This window comes from Meles meles, chromosome 13 (assembly GCF_922984935.1).
Source record: "Meles meles chromosome 13, mMelMel3.1 paternal haplotype, whole genome shotgun sequence".
NCBI classification, from domain to species: domain Eukaryota; kingdom Metazoa; phylum Chordata; class Mammalia; order Carnivora; family Mustelidae; genus Meles; species Meles meles.
In genome coordinates this window covers 71227743-71247987 of record NC_060078.1, presented here as the reverse complement: position 1 = coordinate 71247987, position 20245 = coordinate 71227743, and the positions used below count along the sequence as shown (strand labels likewise).

Here is a 20245-nt window from a genome sequence, read left to right as displayed (position 1 = left end):
ATATTTGAATTATTTTCTTATTTTTAAATCATTTAAAATTCAATTGATTGTTCAAACAAAAATACTAACAATATGTTGTGCAGGTTGTAGCATATGTGTAAGAAAAATACAGTTTCAAAAAGTAAAAATGCATGAAGGTCAGGAGGGGAAAATAGAAGTATACTTTTGTAAAATTCTTATATAGTATGTGAATTGGTATAATATCACTTGTAATAAGATAGACTGTGTTATGTTAAAGATAGATACTATCAGCCCTAAAGCAACCACTAAAATAACAAAACAGTTACAACTAATAAGCCAAGAAAGAAGATGAATAGTATCATAGAAGTACTCAATTAGTTCAAAAAGAGGCAAAAAAGAAGAAAAAGGGGAACAAAGAAAAAAACGAGACAAATAGAAAACAACACTATGATAGACTCAAGTCTGATCATTTCAATAATCACATTAAGTATACATATCTAAACAATTCAATTAAAAGACAGAGATTAGTCAGATTGGACAAAAAAGCAAGACCCAACTGTGTGGTACTTATAAGAAACATATTTCAAATACAAAAAAATATATAAATATATTAAAAATATATTCAAATATAACAAATTTTTCAATTTTTTGGAAAATATTTTCAAAAAATATATTCAAATATTAAAAATTATATACTCAAATATTTTTTAAAAACCTGTATGGTACTTACAAGAAACATATTTCAAATATAAAGACACGAATAGGTTATAAATAAAAGGTCAGCAAAAGGACATACTATGCCAACAGCAGTCCAAAGAAAGCTGGGCTGGCTATTTTAACATATTTCCAAGCAAAAAAATATTACCAGGGATAAAGGGTTTTTTATAATGATAAAGGGGTCAATTACTCAAGAGGACATAACAATCCTAATTACATACCTAATAATAGAGCTTCATCATACATGAAGCAAAAACTGATAAAAAAGCATAGAGAAATAGACAAATCCACAATTAGTCAGGGATTTCAATACCTCTCTCTCCATAACGGATAAAAAGAAATAGGCAGAATATCATAAAGATATACTGGACTTGGACAATTTGGACAACACTATCAACAAACTTGTCCTGATTGATATTTATAGAGCACTCAACGACAGCAGAATGAACGCCTTTCTCAAGGGCACATGCAACACGTACCCAGGCAGGTCATGTTCTGAGCCATAAAACCAGTCTCAACACATTTGAAAGGATCCAAGGTTTACAAAGTATATTTTCAGAACATAATGGAATCAAACTGGAAATCAATAACAGAAAACTTTTGGGAGGGATGTATATGATCATTATCTTGATTACGGTGATGGTTTCCCAGGCATATACACATAGCAAAACTCATCAAATTGTACATTTTAAATATGTGTGGTTCATTGTACGCCATAGTCACCGCAAAAAGCTATTTCAAAAAAATATGACCAGCCTAAAACGCAAATCTAATGATGCCTTTCTCTTGCTCAAAAGGCTACAAGGATTCCTGGTCTTACGAGATCAAGGTCAGGCACAGTCGATTGCCATCGTCCCATCCTCTACTCTCCCCTGTCCTACTTTCTACACCTGTTGCCTTTTGACACACCCGTCTCTAACCCATGCATTGCTTTGTGTTCATGCCACCCTTCTCTGCTGAGACGTGCCCTTTTCCAATCTCTTTTAAAACCCTACACATGTTGTAGGGTCCAGCTTCAATGTCTTCTCATAAAACCTCTCTGGATTCCCATAACTACTTGTATGTTTTTCCTCAGATCCCCACCACGTTGTATTTCGTGATTCCTAGCATACCCTGTTTATTTGTGCTTATTTAGCTTCTCAATACAGATACTCATGTGTGTTTAACTTCCCAACAAAATGTATAAACTCACCGGGAGAAATGACTCTATAACTTAATCTGTATAATCTCTAGAGTATGAAGCACAGTGACTTTACTAATAATAGGCGCTTTGAATAGGTATTCAAAACTATTTATTTTTAAGTTGATTTGGATAATTTGCTTTCTAAATTATTTCACCCCACACTCAGCTTTCCTAACTACCCACTTGCGATGAACTATGTCAGCATGAACAAGGACCTTTGAGTAATATACCCCGAGCTACCTCTCTGACAACAATTCAGGCAGTTTCTTCAAGTGAGAATTTCCTACTAAATTACAAAATATGGGGCACCTGGGTGGCTCAGTGGGTTAAAGCCTCTGCCTTCAGCTCAGGTCATGGACTCAGGGTCCTGGGATCGAGCCCCACATCGGGCTCTCTGCTCAGCGGGAAGCCTGCTTCCCCCTCTCTCTCTGCCTACTTGTGATCTCTCTGTCAAATAAATAAATAAAATCTTAAAAAAAAAAAAAAGAGGAGAAACAAGATGGGATCAGGAGGGAGACAAACCATAAGAGACTCTTAATCTCACAAAACAAACTGAGGGTTGCTGGGGGGAGGGGTGTAGGGAGAGGGTGGCTGGGTTATGGACATTGTGGAAGGTATGTGCTATGGTGAGTGCTGTGAAGTGTGTAAGCCTGGTGATTCACAGACCTGTACCCCTGCGGCTAATAATACATTATATGTTAATAAAAAAATGAAAAAAAAAAAGAGGATTAGGGTCACTAGCATCCTTTAAAAAAATTAAAATAAATTACAAAATACTCTTCAGTCTTTTCTGGGCTAGTGTTTGTTTGAATAACATCTCCAAGCAACAGATGGAACAGCTTGTTGATGAAAATCAGAAAATGTCAAATTTCTAGACAGGTGAGCTCTTACAAAATAATGAACCGAATCCAACAGCCCCTGCCACACGCTCCATACCAAGAATCATTGTCCCTGAATGCCACCCCTTAGCCTCACTAAAATTGTCTTCTGGATCCTGGTTAGCTTGATGAGAATTGTTTGTCACGTTCAATAGTTTTTTACTTCGGAGAGTATACGCCCTGGGTACCTGGACTCTTCTGAGGTCTGGGTTCCATTATGGCTGTCTGTTCTCCTCTGTCAAAAGGAAGAGTGAAAGGCCGGTTAGTCCTCAAACAACAGCGTGCTTCACTGATGAGCCACTCGATCGTGGAGCCTTAGGACGGTGCCAACGAATGTCCCTGCAATGGGTTATCAGCCTTCCGCTTTCCAGTCTGCTCCTGAGGCTGATAGTCGCTACAGTCACAAGGACACATCTGGGCAACTTGTGTTCACCAAGGGGCAGTTCTGTGAAGGTGTTGGAAGGAGCCCTGTTCCCTAGACTTTCCTGCTCCATAAGGGACTGTGACAACAAAGTCCCTGCGGGAAACAGCACCAAAGAGGAGAGACAAGGGCATAGCACCGGCAGGAGGCTATGGACCCATTGCAGCTGAGGAGGCCTGTCTTGCCAAGAGGAAGCATCAGATTAACCCTCCTCCACGCCAGGAACTTGCTTTCTCCAGAGGAAAACTCAAGAGCAAGGACCAGGGCATAGCCCTGTTCTTTTAACCCGTCTCAGGTGCCTGCCCAGTGCTTGGGGTGAAACTGACTCCTGAGAGCTGGAGCTTTTTCATGGTAGCTGTGGGACGATCCCTTGACCACCGTGGGGCTCTGCGAGAAGGGGGACCCCACAGGGGAAGGGCCTGGGGACAGGGGAGATCTTTGCAACCAGGGATGTGTTGGTGATCAAAGCAAGACTCAAAATAGAGGGTGGCATCAAGCAGGGCAGCGCCAGGACAGTCTCAGGAAAGTGGGAGGAGGCCAAGGGCCCTTTGTCTGTATTTTGCGTGTTATATATAGTACATATAATATATGTCATGCATATAATATGTATTAACATGTTAATATGTGTTAACATGCAAAATATGTGTCAACCAACTCTAAGGCTTCTGGTTAATAGTAGGCTGTTTGTGGTTTTGGGGGGAGTCAAAAGTTACCCGTGGATTTTCCACTGCGTGGGGGGTCATCGCCCCTAACCTCCATGTTGTTCAAGATTCAAATGTATATGTATGGAAACACTGAATTTCCTACAAAACATATATTTCATATTATATGTATGAATTTATATAATAATATAAATTACTATAAATATACATTATAAAATAATTATACATAATTATAAATATATAAATGTATAAATTTATATAAATTTATATAAATTTATATAAATTTATATAGTAGGTTTCATATATAATGGATTTCATGTATGTATACATAGATTGCATATATTACATATATCCATTTCACTTACATGAAATCCATTATATATGAAATCTATGATATAAATTTTGCTTATATAACATAAGCAGAACAGGCATAAGCTTATGTTATATAAACAAAATTCTACATTATATATGAAATCTCATTCAATTTCATATATATGCTTATAAAATACATAGATTTCACATATATTGTTCCATATACTACGGAACTGACACTACTTTCACAATAGCGTAATAAAACACATAGATTTCACATATATTGTTACATATACTACAGAACTACTTTTACAATGGTGTAGTACCCATTTTACAGATGAGAAACTGTTATCAGGGATACTAAGCAATTTGCCTTTCACCACATAATTAAAAAGAAGCAGAACCAGAATTCTAACCTCAGAGTTGTCTGAACCGCTTTGCTTTTCCTATTTAAGAAAGAAGAATTAAATCTTTTCATAGTTCGGCTTGAATTTCTTGTCATTGCCCACAAACAAAAAAAGCCTTTCAGATTTATCCCTTTGATCTCATTCAATGACCCACTATCATTTCCGATAGCCTGTTCATTTTAACGTCATTTGGGATTTGATCAGCGTGATACCAAGAGGTCCTATTTCTTTCTGACTGTACAATTATGAACCAAGAACCCCAAACAGCAATTTTCCTCAACTAATATTTCAGATTACTACAGTCTTGAGAACCTAAAACATTCAAACCACGCAGTACTTACCAAAAGCCGGGGGGTCGCTGGTTCAGTTCTCAGCAGAGTGCCCCGTCTGTCAGCCTCCTGACCGTACCACTGTTCACTCTGGGCGCTGACTGGTGAGGTGAAAATTAAATATAATCTGTTTGAAATGTAAGCCAACAGGAAGTTCCTAACTGCTACCTTAGGGAAGATTTTGGGCTGGCCTTTAGCTAGTGTGGAAGCTGATGTCCTAGGGGAAATCCCAGCCTTTCATTTTTGTGGCTTGGCACAGAACTGCCCTTGGCATTCCAACTGTCTAGCATCAAAAAAATAAAAGCAAACAAATTAAAAAAAAAAACCCACAGCTTTTGTTCACGATCACAATGTTTCTTACTGAGAACAGTGTCAGCCTTGCCTTGACCTCATACACTCATTACTGTTGAAATATTGCCTTTGCTTCCCACCCATACATAGCCTCCCAACATCCTCCTGGGGAAGGTAGGGGAGATTCCTTTGTGCCAGACGAGGAAACAAAAGCCTGACTTCTCCAACACACCAGCACATGCCAAGGGTCTCCAGGACAATTTGCTTCTTCATCCATAACAGTTGTCATCAACAGGGTGGCACAAGGCAGACTTTCCTGTGCAGGCATCCAACAACTCCTAAAAATAAAAATTTTGCTCACTCTCGACCCCCGCCTGCACTGCTTGTATGCTCTCTCTCAAATAAATACTAAATAAAATCTTTAAAAAAAAAAAAAGTGTTGCTCACAAGAGGCAATGGCAGTCAAACCTTGCTGAAATTCTCTTCTTGCTTCCAGTGTGCTCTTCTCATCTGCTTCTCTTCTACTTTGTCTCTTTGTTGGCTCCTGTACCTGCATGCAAGGCCTTCATTTCAGAATCCCCAGTTCCTTCCTTATACCTTCTCCCCCTCTGCAAGTACTTCTTGATGCTGGGAATGTTGAGAGTCTCTTGAGATTGGTGACCTTGAATTTAGCAAGATTCCTGTCTGACTGATGTGTGGCATTCAGTTGTTCAGGAACAGAATGGGGGGAGCTGAGGGGTGAGGTTCATTCCAGGTTAATGGTTTTATTTTATTTACTTACTTACTTACTTATTCGTTTATTTATTTATTTAGTGCCAGGGAGTTAGCACAGATAGACAAAGGAGCAAGGGAACTTACCATATTTGCAAAAGCCTTCCCCAAAGGATGAACCATGGAATCAGAGGCACATACAGAGGAGAGAGAATAGAAGGGGACTCTTAGGGGGGAGGTGCTGGTGAGACTGAAGAAAGATGGAGCAAGTTGGCTGGAAAAGTACGAGGTCTGCATAGAGACAGCATGACTGATGATCTTAAAAGTAGAGCAGTTGCAGGGAGTGGGTGGCTTTGCCATCGTGGAAAAGGAAGGTCATTGGGGATGAGGAGGTCAAGGAACTGAGAGGGTAAGGTGTTTGGTCATCCACATGGACGTCAAGTTTATCCTTTTCAAAGGTCTCTGAAGGTTTTTGAAATATGAGAAAGAGATTAAAGGTAATCATCACACACCTCCCCCAACACATACACAACACTGTCTATTTTTATCCTTGTATTCATTCGTAGAAGCAAAAGCAGACACAGATGTCAAAGGAGGACCCTTGGATCCATAGAAGATCAAAGTCAGAATCTTCTTTATTTCAAAAGAATACTTCGGTCCAGTTTCTGGGGAATAGGGAATGTCTATAGGTGATAGAGGATGGCCTGAAGATTGTGACTTAGGGAGACAGTTAACAAGACCACCACTGGGGCCAGATGAGGGAGGATGGAGTCTCTTTTTTCTTCCTTTCCTTTCCCCTTGTTGCCCTGAATCCTTATATGGCCCACCTGGCTGGCATTGGAACAATGGGATCAAGGTTGGTAGGGAAGGGGTGGCAGTGTAGCGCACAGTAGGAAGAGAGAGAAATAAGCAAAGTAGGATAAAGACTCCCAAAAGTTGGGACCACACAGAGTAGCTTTTTTCCCAAAAGCCCCTCTCCTGCATAGAGTTGGATGCAACTCCTGGCACCCTCTGTTTCTTAGACCCTCTTGTTGGTCAGCAATGGGGCTTCCCTGCTTCTCAGTTATTTGGACTTTGATTTCTTTGTAACAGAAGTAACTGTCTTTCATTTCTGGGCTTGGAGAAGAAAAAGCCTGTTCCATATGGATTTTGAACAAACTGTGAATTTGAGGAATCAGGAAAAACCCATAAAGTCAGCACTTAGCTTATTTCATTCTTTTGCCTTTGGTTTCTGAGATAAGTGTGTGTGTGTTACGTGTGTGTGTGTGTCTGTGTGTATTTTTTAATGTTTGTATCACTTTCATTTCGTGTTCGTGTTGAAGGCAGTTAATAAGAAAGAATATTTTATTTCAGCATTTATTTGTCCCAATTGGATAGCAAGCTCTATTGGGGAGAAAAGAAGAATTAAACACAGACATTGTTCTTAGTGGCCTTATAAGCTACTATGAGAGGTAAGTGGCAAAGCAAAACCAAGCAGTGTGTTAGTCAGGGTCCTAGCAGGGAATAGCACTCTCCAAGGATTTATGAAGAGAGCTATTGAAGGGACTGTCTATAGAGGTGTGGGCTGGATTAAGTGAACCAACAAGGAGTGGAGAAGCATTCAGTGTCTAGCAATAGTGGGAAACTTTTACCACCTCCAGGCCTGCTGGGGTAAGAGGAGGGGGCGGTGTTTCCAGATTCTGATAAGAGTGGTAGCTGTGGGTGAGGTGCCATGACAAGGAAACAGTGGTTTTGGGAAGGCGAATGTGCCAACTGTCAAAACCGTGGTCCTTATGGAGAAAGCAGGGTTGGGTAGAGGTGGGATAGGTAGGGGAGAAGTCAGCAAAGGACATTAGAAAGGAGCAGGGGAGTACGTGACGAAACAGAAGCATGTGGTATCTGAAAGTGGAAACCAATGTTTTGGAAGGAGAGAGGGGTCATTCATGGCAAATGCTGTCAAGAGGGTGAGAAAGATGAGAACTGAGAACTGGTCACTGGATTTGGCAAGGTGAAGGCCATCATGACCTTGGCAAGAGCTATTTTAGTGGAGTGGTGTAGAGTAGAAAATCTGATGGGAGTGGGTTAAAAAGAGAAATGGTCCATCTGCTGGGGTACAGAATGTAGCACAGAGGAGTAGAGAATAGTGGAGAGTTGTTTTGGAGAAGCAAGTGAAGATGATCCAAAAGGGAATCCAAAACGAAGATTGTGAAGTGGTGAGTGCTGTCAGAGCAATGCAGATCAGAAGTAATGGGGATCCAGAGGAAGGACCTGTTCTTCCAAAGATGGAAGAGGATGAAACCAAAAGGGAGATCTCATGGAGGAGGTGACATGACACCTCAGCTGGATCCTGAAGCCTTCTTACCCTTCCACTCCCCAATTATCCCTGGTGCACATGTGACTCTTGGGTAGTAAACACTCTCTTGATCCTAGCCTTGGCCTCACCCACTTGTTCAGAGGCAGAGGAATCTGCCTTGTGATAGGGATGCTGGGTCAAAAGTTCCCTTTCTTCCTCTGGGAGGTGCAATATGTGGATGGAAGAGCATTTTGCTTCCTTGAGGGAAGCCAACCTGAAAATGAAGCTGACACGAGGAAAGAATAGAGCTGAAAGAACCAGAGATGCAGAGCATTCCTCTTGATGACTGGGACACTTGGGATCAAACCATGCCTGAATTCCACCCTTCCTCTGGACTAATTGATTAGGAGAAACTGATACTCCCTTGACTAAGTCAATTACATTAAATGGTCTTATGCAAATGGAAATGGTTTTGACTGAGAGATGTTATGATTTGAACATTAGGAATTAGCCCAGGGATAGAGAAGGGGAGGGAGTTTGGGAGGAAAGGAAGGATAAAAAAGGTATGGTAAAAAAGAAGGAGAGAGTACACTATTTTTGAGCATGGAGTCAGAATTTTCAGATTCATTGCTATGTTCTGTAACTTAGAGAAGTCACTTAATCTCTCCATGCCTCAGTTTCCCCATCTTGAAAGTGAGAATGATAATAGTAGTTACTTGATAAAGTTGTGATGAGGATTAAATGAGCAGATTTTTTTTTAAGATTGATTTATTTATTTGAGAGAATGAGAGAGAGAGAGAGAGTGAAAACATGAACAGGGGGAGGGGCAGAGGGAAAGGGAGAGAAAATCAAACAGACTTCCTGCTGAGAGCAGAGTCCCCACATGAGGCTCAATCTCATGACCTGAGCCAGAATTGAGTTGGATGCCAAACAGATTGAGCCACCCAGGTGCCCCTGAACCAGTTTTTTTAGATGCTCTTTTATCTCTGTGCATGCCTAGTTACCTTTGCACGGGTACTGGTTATAAAATTTGGAACATCATATGTAGAAAGCAATTTGAAGGTTAAGGTGATATCCTCCTTGAGAGATTTTAATTTATTTCTTTCAGGTCTCCGATGGTACTACCTGTCTTTTTTTCATCCATTAAGATGTGGCAAAATGATGGGGCGCCTGGGTGGCTCAGTGGGTTAAAGCCTCTGCCTTCGGCTCAGGTCATGATCCCAGGGTCCTGGGATTGAGCCCCGCATTGGGCTCTATGCTCAGCAGGGAGCCTGCTTCCTCCTCTCTCTCTCTGCCTGCTTCTCTGCCTACTTGTGTTTGCTGTCTGTCAAATAAATAAATAAAATCTTTAAAAAAAAAAAGATGTGGCAAAATGAGCCGATATTTGTGAAGGGCTTACAAGAGTTCTTGGAAGGTGGTAAGTACTTTACAAGTATTTGTCAAATAAATCAACGGCGTTGTGTCTGCAATCTGCAACTGTGCATAAGCCCCACATCTAATGAGAGGCGCTGAGCTCCCTGATTTGGAAGACTCTCCAAAGTACTCCACATAGTGACAGTGAGGGTACCAGGTGACTCTTCCTACATTTCACATGAATAAATAGAGGCCCCAGGGGCTTAGAAATCATCTAAGAGAGAACTGATAACAAACATCATGATGGAGCCGAGCCCACCAGGCCAGAATCAGGACACCAAATTTATGCTGTGGTCTGCTTCAATTCACTAGGAGAACTTGGGGTTGTCCTCTTTCTCTTTCTGGGGGTAGGGGGTGACAAGATGACTGCCAGGTACCTAACATCCCTAATAGTCTATGGGTTTCATAATGCCACCCTAATTGATTCTGTAGTTTACCATTTACGAAGCATTTGCAGTGCCTCCTTCTGTTCACACAAAAACCTCTAAGGGAGGGCAAGGCAGATATTCTTCTTTCTGTTTTACAACCATGAAGGGAAACTAGCTGATAAGAGGTTTGATATCAGGGCCGCCTGGGTGGCTCAGTCAGTTGAGCATCCGTTTCTTGATTTCGGCTCAGGTCATGATCTTGGGGTCCTGGGATTGAGCCCCGTGTCGAGCTTCGTGCTCAGTGGGGAGTCTGATTGAGGATTTCTCTTCCTTTCCCCCTGTCCTCCCCGCCATGCTCACGTGATCTCTCTCCCTCTCTCCATCTCAAATAAATGAATAAATCTTTTAAAAAAAAAAGGTTTGATATTAGATAAGTTACCACTGAGGGTAACTGGAGTTGAATCCCCTAAAAAATTCTGGGAGCTGTTATAGCATCTGCCGGTCGGCTCATCCGGGGGTGAGGGATTTGGGGTATTTATATGCCAACTCTTATCAGTCATCGGGGGAGATTAATTTCTGGCACTTCTGGCTTGTCGCACATGTAGTAAAGTGGGCTCAGGGGCCAGAGGGACTCCTAAGGGGAAGAACGTGCCTGTCCGCCCTTCAGAGCCGGCCATTGCACTACAGTGAGGAGCATGAGGGGCTAGGCGTGACCACCACCGGGGTGTGATAGTTTCCTTTGGTGGGATGCTCTAGTCCCCTTTACCTGCAAATAGGTCTGTGAAATGTGGTGTTTGGGTTAGGCACATTGCACTTTTGACCTCAGTCATGTTTCTGAGGATAAGAAAGTCATGACAGGCTAAATAATGACCTGCCCCAAAGATGTCCACATCCTAATCCCTGGAACCTATGAATATATTACCTTATAGGACCTTACACGCAGATGTGAGTAAGCTAAGGATCTCTCAAGGGAAGGTTATTCTGCCTCAGCCAGGTGGACCTGATGTGATCACAAGGGTCCTTATAAGAGGGAGGCATTTGGTCACAGGAGAGAGAAGATGCTGTATTGCCGGGTTGAAGATAGAGAAAGGGGCCAAGGGGTAAGGAACTTGGGCAGCCTCTAGGAGCTGGCAAAATCCAGGAAATAGATTCTCCCCTTAAGTCTTCAAAAGGAACACAGCTCTGCTAAGACCTTGATTTCCGATTTTTGACCTCTAGAACTCTAAGAGAATAAATTAGCATTGTTTTAAGTCACTAACTTGGTGCTCATTTGTTGCAGCAGCATTGGAAACAAATACAGGGAGAATGGATCTCGGATGGGTTAATGGAAGGCTCTACTTCAGGTGTCTGGTAGATAGCTCACACAACTTGTGCAAAATAGAAACGTTCGTTTCACCAATTTCATCCCTCCCACCAAACATGTTCCTGGTTTCAGGAAATGGCACCATTTATCTACCTGCTTGTGCCATAAACATGGGAATCCTCCATTTCTAGATTTTACTCACAATCCCACTTCAAATCTACCAGCAAATCCTGCTGGCTCTACCTCTTAAATAAAGCCCAAACCTGACCACTTTGACAATGTCATGGCCACTCCAGCCTGCCATCACCCTACCAAGCAAACCTACAGAAACAGCTTCCTACCTGGGCTCCCTGCTTCTATTCCTTCCCTCTTTAATCCAGTCTTCATAGTGTCTTTTATAGGAGTTCATCAGAACCTATTACTTCCCAGCTCAAATCCCTCCAATGACTTCCAGTCACTTTAGCATGAAATCCAAGGTGCTCACCATGGCTGAAAGCCCTACATGATCTGGCCCTGCCTGCCTTTCATCCTTATTGCCCAGCACCCTGCTCTGTAGCACTTACTTTCATGATGTTTCTTAAACAGGGCCAGGTGGTAGCTGCCTCAGGGCCTTTGCACTTGCTGCTTGCTTTGCTTAGAACCATCCTTTTCCACATATCCACGTGGTGCACTCCCCTCCCCCATCACTCTACTCAAGTTTCTGCTCAGATGTAGGCATTGGAAAGGGCTTTCCCAGGCTTCTACCTAACTTAACTTTCCCTTCTCCCATTTCTCCTCATCCTGCTTTTTCTTTCTTTCTTTCTTTCTTTCTTTCTTTCTTTCTTTCTTTCTTTCTTTTTTTAAGTTTTATTAAAGCACAAGCAGAGGGAGCAGCAGGTGAAGGGAGAAGCAGGCTGCCTGCTGAGTAAGGAGCCCAATGTGGGACTCAATCTGAGGACCCTGGGATCATGATCTGTGTTAAAGGCAAATGCTTAACTGACTGAGCTTCCCGGGAGTCCCCCAATCTATCTTTCTTTATAACACTTCTCACTGTATGGAAGTATATGAATTATCTATATTTTCTACTAAAATATAAATTCCATGAGGACTGAGGCTTTTTTGTTACCTGTTCTATCCCCAATGCCAGGAACAGTGCTTAGCACATAGTTCAATGAATATTTGTTGATTAAAAATGTATGTATATATAAAAGGTTATTTCCTGGTAGGTGACTGTCATGGTTAGTTAGTCAAAGACAAGTGCTGGCTTCTCCTGTAGGTGTGACTTACTCAGCACAAGAATTCCTACATTTTTACATAACCACCCACACCTTCTAAATCTTTATGCCTGAGAGAGAAATTGGTCCTCAGCTACCACAAGTCCTGTAAGAAGTTAGAGGAAAAATTATGAGCCATCTGTGATTTCATGGAAAGTACAAATCCTCCAACACAGCCCTTTTCAATCACAAATGGATCATTTTGCCCTCTTGAATGAGAGGAACCACTGTTCCCAATGGATGTGGCTGTTAGGTGCTGGTGGGTTAATTACAGAAAATTCTCACTTGCTTTTCTTATCTCACCCACTGCTTTTTGCTCACATCCACATCTCCTGGTTTTAAAAGTAGCCATTCTCATTTGTTCTTGGTATTTATATATATATATATATATATTTTATTTATTTCACAGAGAGAAATCACAACTAGGCAGAGAGGCAGGCAGAGAGAGAGGAGGAAGCAGGCTCCCCACGGAGCAAAGAGCCCCATGCGGGGCTCGATCCCAGGACCCTGAAATCATGACCTGAAGGCAGAGGCTTTAACCCACTAAGCCACCCAGGCGCCCCTCTTGGTACTTACTTTAAAGTGTTTATGTTTGTTTTTCTTTTTTAAGCAGATGGAATGTACCTATCTTTACAAATTCCCTCTTCTCTTTTTTTTCTTATTTGTTTTTCTTTGATCCCCCTTCTCTTCTTGGGGAAGGTCACACTACAGGGTGTTACCATTCCTTAGCACCCTCCCTAGGAACCAAGTTTTTTAACCTGTTGAACTTCCCTTTCACAGGTTATTCTACCACTACTTTGCAAGGTTGGCTGCAAATTGGAATCATAAGGAGGGGTTTAACAACACGGATTCCCGTCCCACTCTCAGTGTCCTGGCTTCGTAGGTCTAGGTGCTGCCTGGGCACTGGAGAAGCTCTCCATGTGATTCTCAGGTGTAGCCACAGCTGAGAATCAGCATATCTAGTCCCTCTCATTGGGGTCTTAGAACCTCCCCTTCTGAATAACCTCCCCCAGTGCCTTGGAATTTTCCATACATCTCCTTAAATTTACAAAGACCTGGCTTTTGCTTGATGAGTCAGAGTTTTCATAACGACACCCACCAAAGGAAATGTCTCCTTACTTGATTTGCTAGTTCTGCGGAGTTTGCACAGCCATTCCCCACACATGACTTCTCTGACTCCTCACCACTTCCCCGTGCGGTGGGAATCTGGGGCCGGGGTGAGGCCATGGCAGCCGGAGCAGCTGTCTGCAGTTCGGGCCAGAGTGGACGCCGTGAGCAAACAAACAAACAAGCAAACAAGCAAAGTAACAGACAGAACCAAAACAAGAATGACAAACAACACAGAGCAAAATAAACGAAAACAATGAAACCCCTCAAAAACAGGATGCCGGGTTAAATCGAAATTCCAGGGAAACAATAATTTTTTTTTAAATTTTTTTAAAAGATTTTATTTATTTATTTCACAGAGAGAAATCACAAGAGAGGCAGGCAGAGAGAGAGGAAGGGAAGCAGGCTCTCCACTGAGCAGAGAGCCCGATGTGGGACTCGATCCCAGGACCCTGAGATCACGACCCGAGCCGAAGGCAGCGGCTTAACCCACTGAGCCACCTAGGCGCCCAACAATAATTTTTTAATGTAAGTCTGTTCCATGCAGTATTTGGGACATACGCTAAAACCAATTGCTCTGAGAGTCTAATGTAACTGGGCACCCTGTATCTTATTGGGCATCTGTGCACTGAGTGCCCATTCCTCTCGTGCAGCTCGGGCTGATGGCTCTGCCATTCTCTCGCCTTCCTGTGATCTCCGAGCAACTCGTCAGCTTGAGCTCCTGCCCACGTTCCTCCTCCCTTCTGTATGGGTAGCCATTCTCCTCAGAAAGAGCCTCCTCTGGATATTAGAATCTACTTGTACTTCCTTTCCCACACCCCTCTTTCCTTTCTCCCGTGACCTAAATTATTTATAAGTTCAGGCTGGTTTAAAAAACATAATCAGGGGCGCCTGGATGGCTCAGTGGGTTAAAGCCTCTGCCTTCAGCTCAGGTCATGATCCCAGGGACCTGGGAGCAAGCCTCTGCTCAGCGGGGAGCCTGCTTCCTCCTCTCTGCCTGCCTCTCTGCCTACTTGTGATCTCTGTCAAATGAATAAATAAAATCTTAAAAAAAAAACCAAAAACAGGGCACCTGGGTGGCTCAGTGGGTTAAGCCTCTGCCTTCGGCTCGGGTCATGATCTTGGGGTCCTGGGATCGAGTCCCGCGTCGGGCTCTCTGCTCGGCAAGGAGCCTGCTTCCTCCTCTCTCTCTCTCTGTCTGCCTCTCTGCCTACTTGTGATCTCTCTCTGTCAAATAAATAAATAAAAATCTTAAAAAAAAAAAAACAAACCCCCAAAACATAATCAAACATTTATCCGGTCCTTTCTGTGTGCCGAGCATTGCGCTAAGCCCTCTGCCTTCATTATTTCATTTACTCCTTACATGGCTCCTGGAGGATGGTGCTGTTTCCTAGGTACCTACATGGGACTCTTTCCCCTTTAAGATGGAAAAACAAGGTTTATGGAGGTTGAGAGGTTATGCCACTTGGAAGTTGCCAAAGCTAGAGTTGAACGGGGCTGTCTCACTCCAGAGCCCTGGTTCTTGACTGGCGTTCTAGGAACACAAGGTGGGTCTCAGAGCCTTGTGGAGGGAGTTGCTAGTCAAATCTTCTAGCTTGTTCTCAAACTCCTGGCATTTGGAACCACCCCTGGACAGACCTCTTCCGTGCCATGTGGGTGGCCTGAGAGATTAAGTGTTGACAGTATAGCAATCCATAAGATGAATATACATTTTTGGAAACTTATTTTTAACCATGAGAAAAAGAAGGCTTTTGAAGAAAGACCTTGGCGGCCATTGCCAGCCAAGCAAACACTAAATCAACCCAGGGACAATGTTCTTTAAACACGTTTGCTGAGACTAAGGGGCAGATAGTTTACATGGATTCTGGGGAGCTGGCCACAAATGTAATGTGTCAGAGAGGCTTTTTTTGAGAGTTCCATATCTTTTGGGGTATAAGCTGTCCCTGTCCTTTAGCAGTCTGTAAATATTTGTGCAATTAATGTACGCTGGCAAATGTCTCAAGAGGAAAGCAGGCTTCATCAGGCTAAGCAAAATTGGAATTAGCAACACAAAAGAAAAAGAATTTGTCTCTTTCATCTCAGTGCTTAAAAACTGTCAGCATTTAATACAGCTGGAAGCTTCAGAAAGGATAATTTGCAAAAGCTGATTTTCCTAAGCTTTTAAGAGTTAGCCCTTTACCCTAGTATAAAAAACATTCACTTGAAAATTATTTTTTCCCTCCCCTACTTAACATTAATCCTGTTAATACTAATTATGAAAGGTGATGTAGACGGAATTAAACATGTTAGTTATGCTGTCAAAGGGAGTGTTTTGCACTGTGATATCCACAAAGTACCAGAGGAAGGAAAAACATGAGTGGCCCATCTTGTTTAGAAATGATTGCCTAAGTGATTGGAGAGGAAGAGGAAAGAAGTGGGCCTGCTGACACCAGCTGGGGAAGCAGGGCACCTGGACCCATTCACTGCAAGCTGTGTGCTTTCTGTTCCTTCCTTGCAACTGGTGGGCTGCCTCACACGTTGCCATGGCCTTGAAGGTCATGGAGAGCCTCTGAAGTTCCTGGGCAAGTGTTCTCGAGACCTGAGCACATCAGTGCCTTTGATCCTTTGCCATTCAATCTTGGAGTAAGATGGCTAGCCAGGTGTTAATTTGTGTCCCCCTAAAATTCACATGTTGGAATCCTAGTTCCTAAATATGATGATATGTGAAGGTGGGGCCTTTGGGAGGTGATTCGATCATGAGGGTCGAGTCCTCATGAATGGACTCATGCCTTCGTAAAAGAGACCTCCCCAATCCCCCAAAGCTCCTTCCTCTCTCTGCTGTATTCAAGTGAGAACACAGCAAAAAGGTAAAATCTATGATCCAGGAAGCTGACTCTCACCAGACATGGAATCTGCCAGTGTCTTGATCTTGGACTTCCCAACATCCAGGACTGTGAGAAATATTTGTTTGTTGTATAAGCTGCCCGCTTCATGGTGCTGTTACAGCAGCCTGAGCTGCTAAGTCTGTGAATAACCAAGCGTGCGAATAGTCAGTGCATTGTTGGCCCTTTGCTGGTCTTTTTCCAGCTGCTTGATTTAGGCCTTGCTGTCACTCGAGCTGATCTGCAAGGCAGCCTTTTGATAGCAGTATAACGCACCTGCATCGAATATCCAGGCAGGTTGTTAAATGAGCAGATTCCTGGTCTCCATCCCAGGAATACTGGGTGCAGTGTTCTGCTTCATGCACAGATCCCCGGGATCCTCAGGTAGGTACCCAGAGCTTGCAAGTCTCTTAAGTAAAAATGTCAGCTTCTACCCACCGACCTTAATTTCCCCTTCTGTACTGCCTCCTCTCAGCCTTTCTTGGGTGGCTAAACTGAAAGGGGATTAGATATTTCCCCCAGGAGCCTCTCCCTCGATCCCCAAGTGGAGGGACACCCCCTCATCTGCATTCTGGAGCAATGTACGCACAGTTCCTCTACAACCACTATTTTACTGGAGTGATTTGTTCACCTCCTCTGGGGAAAGCACCACTTTGCGGTCATCTTTTTAGCCTCACCCCTAATCCAACCAATCCAATTTAGTTGGGACTTTTTCAGTGGTTGCTGCATTAATCCGTCTTTGGCGTCATCATGGCACTTCCAGGAGATCTCACTTTGGGGGGGGGGGCACGGACTGGAAGACATGGTCAAAGACACAGTCCTTGAGGCAGAAAGAGTGAGGAGAGGGTCCAGTGGAGCAACTTCCTTTCTTGCTTTTCTATAAGCTTCATGTCATTGTCCTCATCATCATCTGTGATAACCACTTTTTTATTGAGTGTTTTGTGCCAGGCATTGTGCTAACAAGCTCTTCCCATCTATTATCTCATTTAATCTCCACGATGTTACTAGCCTCCTGTGTAGAGGAGGAAATAGCAGGACCGCCCAAGGTCATGTCCGTATTAAGTGGTCAGATGGCAGAGCTAAGATTAGAACTCCAGTGGGACTCAGAGCCAGATTTCAAAACACTAATGGTTAAGACACCTTTGCTAACCATGCTGTGCTGGCTGAGATATGCTCAACCCACTTAATCTGGGACCAGCAATTTACACCAAACCTCTCAGACTGTTTATACTCCCCCTCATCCCCAAATCCTCCCTGAACCTCATGCCATCTACTTTGGTCAGACCATCGAAACCCAAGAAGTGGTCAGCCTTGTATATCTATCCGTAGCTATAACACCATGTGCCTAAATTTAAATCTTCGACATGATTTGGGTTTAAATGCTTAAAACACACTTATCAGAAACTTGCCATACATGTTTATAGGGCCTTGGAAATCAAAACTCATGGCAAAGCCAACTCATCTTTTCAGGCTTGTGTGTTTTTGACTATGGACTAAGTAATTTTTAATGGCTATTCATGCATTAGCCTGCAAGCTACTGGGGTTTCCACGTCCATATCAGTTCTGTGGGGCCTTTGGCTCAGGTCATGATCCCAGGGTCCTGGGATCATTGGGGTCCTTGCTCAGCTGGGAGCCTGCTTCTCTCTTTGCCTGCCACTCTCTCTGCTTCTGCTCTCTCTCTGACAAGTAAATAAATAAAATTAAAAAAAAAAAAAAAAAAGACACTTTGAGAACACAGAAGTGATCCTATTACGTCGCTCAGAAGGCTCATTTAAAATGGCGATGGGCATAAAACATCTACCATGTAAATGAAGGGCAACATGTCATTTCATGAAAAGATATTAAGTTTAAGAGATGCCTAAACACATGTCTTCTGTGGAAGCTTCAAAATACGTTCTTCCTCTAATTCCTTGTAGGACTATTCTGTATTAGTGGTTCCACGTTCAGAAGTGCAAAGGGCGAGCAACAATGTATAAACAAGGGAGCCTTGCCCTCCAAACGGAGATTCTCAGACCCTAAGATGCACCTGGATCCCCCTGGGGACCTGGTTACAGGGCAGATTTGTGTTGAGCAGGTGTGGGGCCAAGACCCTGCATTTCTGACAAGCTCCCCGGGGATGCTGACGTCACTGTGCACACACTCACACACACTGAGTGACCTATCTACAAGGCAAACAGTGTCAACGAACCTTCTGATCTGTGTGTCCTTGAAGAACTCTTAAGGATCCCATTCCTTCGGAAATTAGAGGTACCTGGGCTGCAGCTCCTTGTCTCCTGGCTAATGACGCAGACGAACTCTTGCTTGAACCTGGTGATCATTACAGCTTCTCCCTTGGCCAGATGTTTGCTGGAAAGGGGCATGAAAGATGAAAGGCTAGAAGGAGGGAGACATCTGCTCCTCTGGAGTCCAAAGGCAGTCTTTGGTTCCCAGAGCAGCTGGTGCCAAGATTCTCAGGCGATGGGCTGCAAGACTGGACAAAATAAAGGATTTGTCACGTAGGGCCTGTGCCCTTCCAGACAACATCATCTCCCTTCTCCCAGAGGGTCCTTCCTTTCTTGGAGGTTTTAAACCATGTGAATACACTGAACTCCAGTACGCTGAGACCTATTTTGGGCAATTCATAAACACAATAGGCTTAGCTGGTTTATGGAAATTTGCTCAGAGAAAAGGCTCAGGGCAGAGCTTAAAGCTGACTGTGAATGTATTAACAGTTAACACTTAAAATAGGCTAAGGACACCTTGAGAAAAAAAGAAGAGAAGCCCAGATTTGAGCCCATGAAGCCAGTGAGGATAGCATATGCCACTGGCTTCCCTGGGAGCCAAGATGGGGCTCTGCCTGTTACCCCTGCAAGGGGCAGGTTGGGTTGTAAATAATGGGAACTTGGAATGTATATTCACCAGGATTGAGTTCTTATCAGAATTCTGGTTTATAGGAAGATCAAGTTTAAGAATGGAGGTGTGACTGAGTATATACCCAACTTGGAATAGGATCTCTGATCTCGATTAACAAGGGTGTCTGCCCAACGAAGTGTTCGAGGGTGAAGGCTCTTTCTTAACAGCCCTTTCTATATCTGGTCTAAAGGACATGAAAGAATATTCATTATTTGTGAGCTTAGTACCTATGACAGCTCAGAGAATTTTTAAAGAAACCCAAAACCCTGGCACTTGGGATCTTTAATGAAGCTTACGAGGGGAAGAACTAGAATGCTGTAATTTCTACTTCCAGTTAAAATGCTCTTAAGCCCATTTATTTCTACGAGAGGTTCCTTTAGTAGGATAGTCTGTTTTCCAAAGAACGGCTGGTGAATTCTGAGAACGGTGGGGAGGATGCTTGTTGATTCTTGATTCATGATCTGCACTTAAATTTTGTACATTTGGTGTATTTTAGATGGCAGGAAACCAGGGACAGATTGAATAAACTGTCCCTAAATTAGTTTTCTTATTGAAACAAGATAACTTCTACTTGCTCTGATTTTATTGCCAAATTAATAAATGGTAGCCCATGGCAAATAGCTTTCTAATTAACCCTTTATGTGAAGAATTTCAGCTTCCAAAGGGACTGACTTATTGCCGTATTCGTGTTCCAGCTTCCAAAGAGACATGAATTATATTTTGTGTGGAGGTGAAGTCAGTGGGGTCGATTCTTACCATGTTTTTCCATTTTTCCATTGCCATAAAAAACTTTAGAAGGAAAGCAAACTGAGCAGGTTAGGATTTAAGCAACCAGATTTTTTTTTTTTTTTTTTTTTTTTTTTTAAAGATTTTATTTATTTATTTGACAGAGAGAGAGATCACA

At 42.9% G+C, this 20245-nt stretch overlaps 1 protein-coding gene across 12 annotated transcripts in view; it reads right to left on the bottom strand.

The window, feature by feature from the left end:
* The window catches only part of PLEKHS1 (pleckstrin homology domain containing S1), a 39327-nt gene extending 19173 nt beyond the window's left edge, over positions 1-20154 (bottom strand). For 2 of the 12 annotated variants that reach the window (XM_046026390.1, XM_046026388.1), the window contains exons 1-6: positions 18638-20151; positions 13601-13726; positions 5609-5711; positions 5394-5499; positions 4883-4971; positions 2928-2974 (exon numbers count right to left, since the gene is read on the bottom strand). In XM_046026390.1, the coding sequence (XP_045882346.1) occupies positions 2928-2955 (28 nt within the window). In that variant the 5' untranslated portion in view covers positions 2956-2974; positions 4883-4971; positions 5394-5499; ... (1 more) ...; positions 13601-13726; positions 18638-20151. Of the gene's footprint in view, positions 1-2927; positions 2975-3873; positions 3964-4882; positions 5500-5608; positions 8968-13600; positions 13962-14660; positions 14701-18637 lie in introns of those variants that run through there. The other 10 variants (XM_046026384.1, XM_046026389.1, XM_046026382.1 and 7 more) reach the window with 10 other exon arrangements.
* Between the last annotated feature and the right edge of the window lie 91 nt (positions 20155-20245).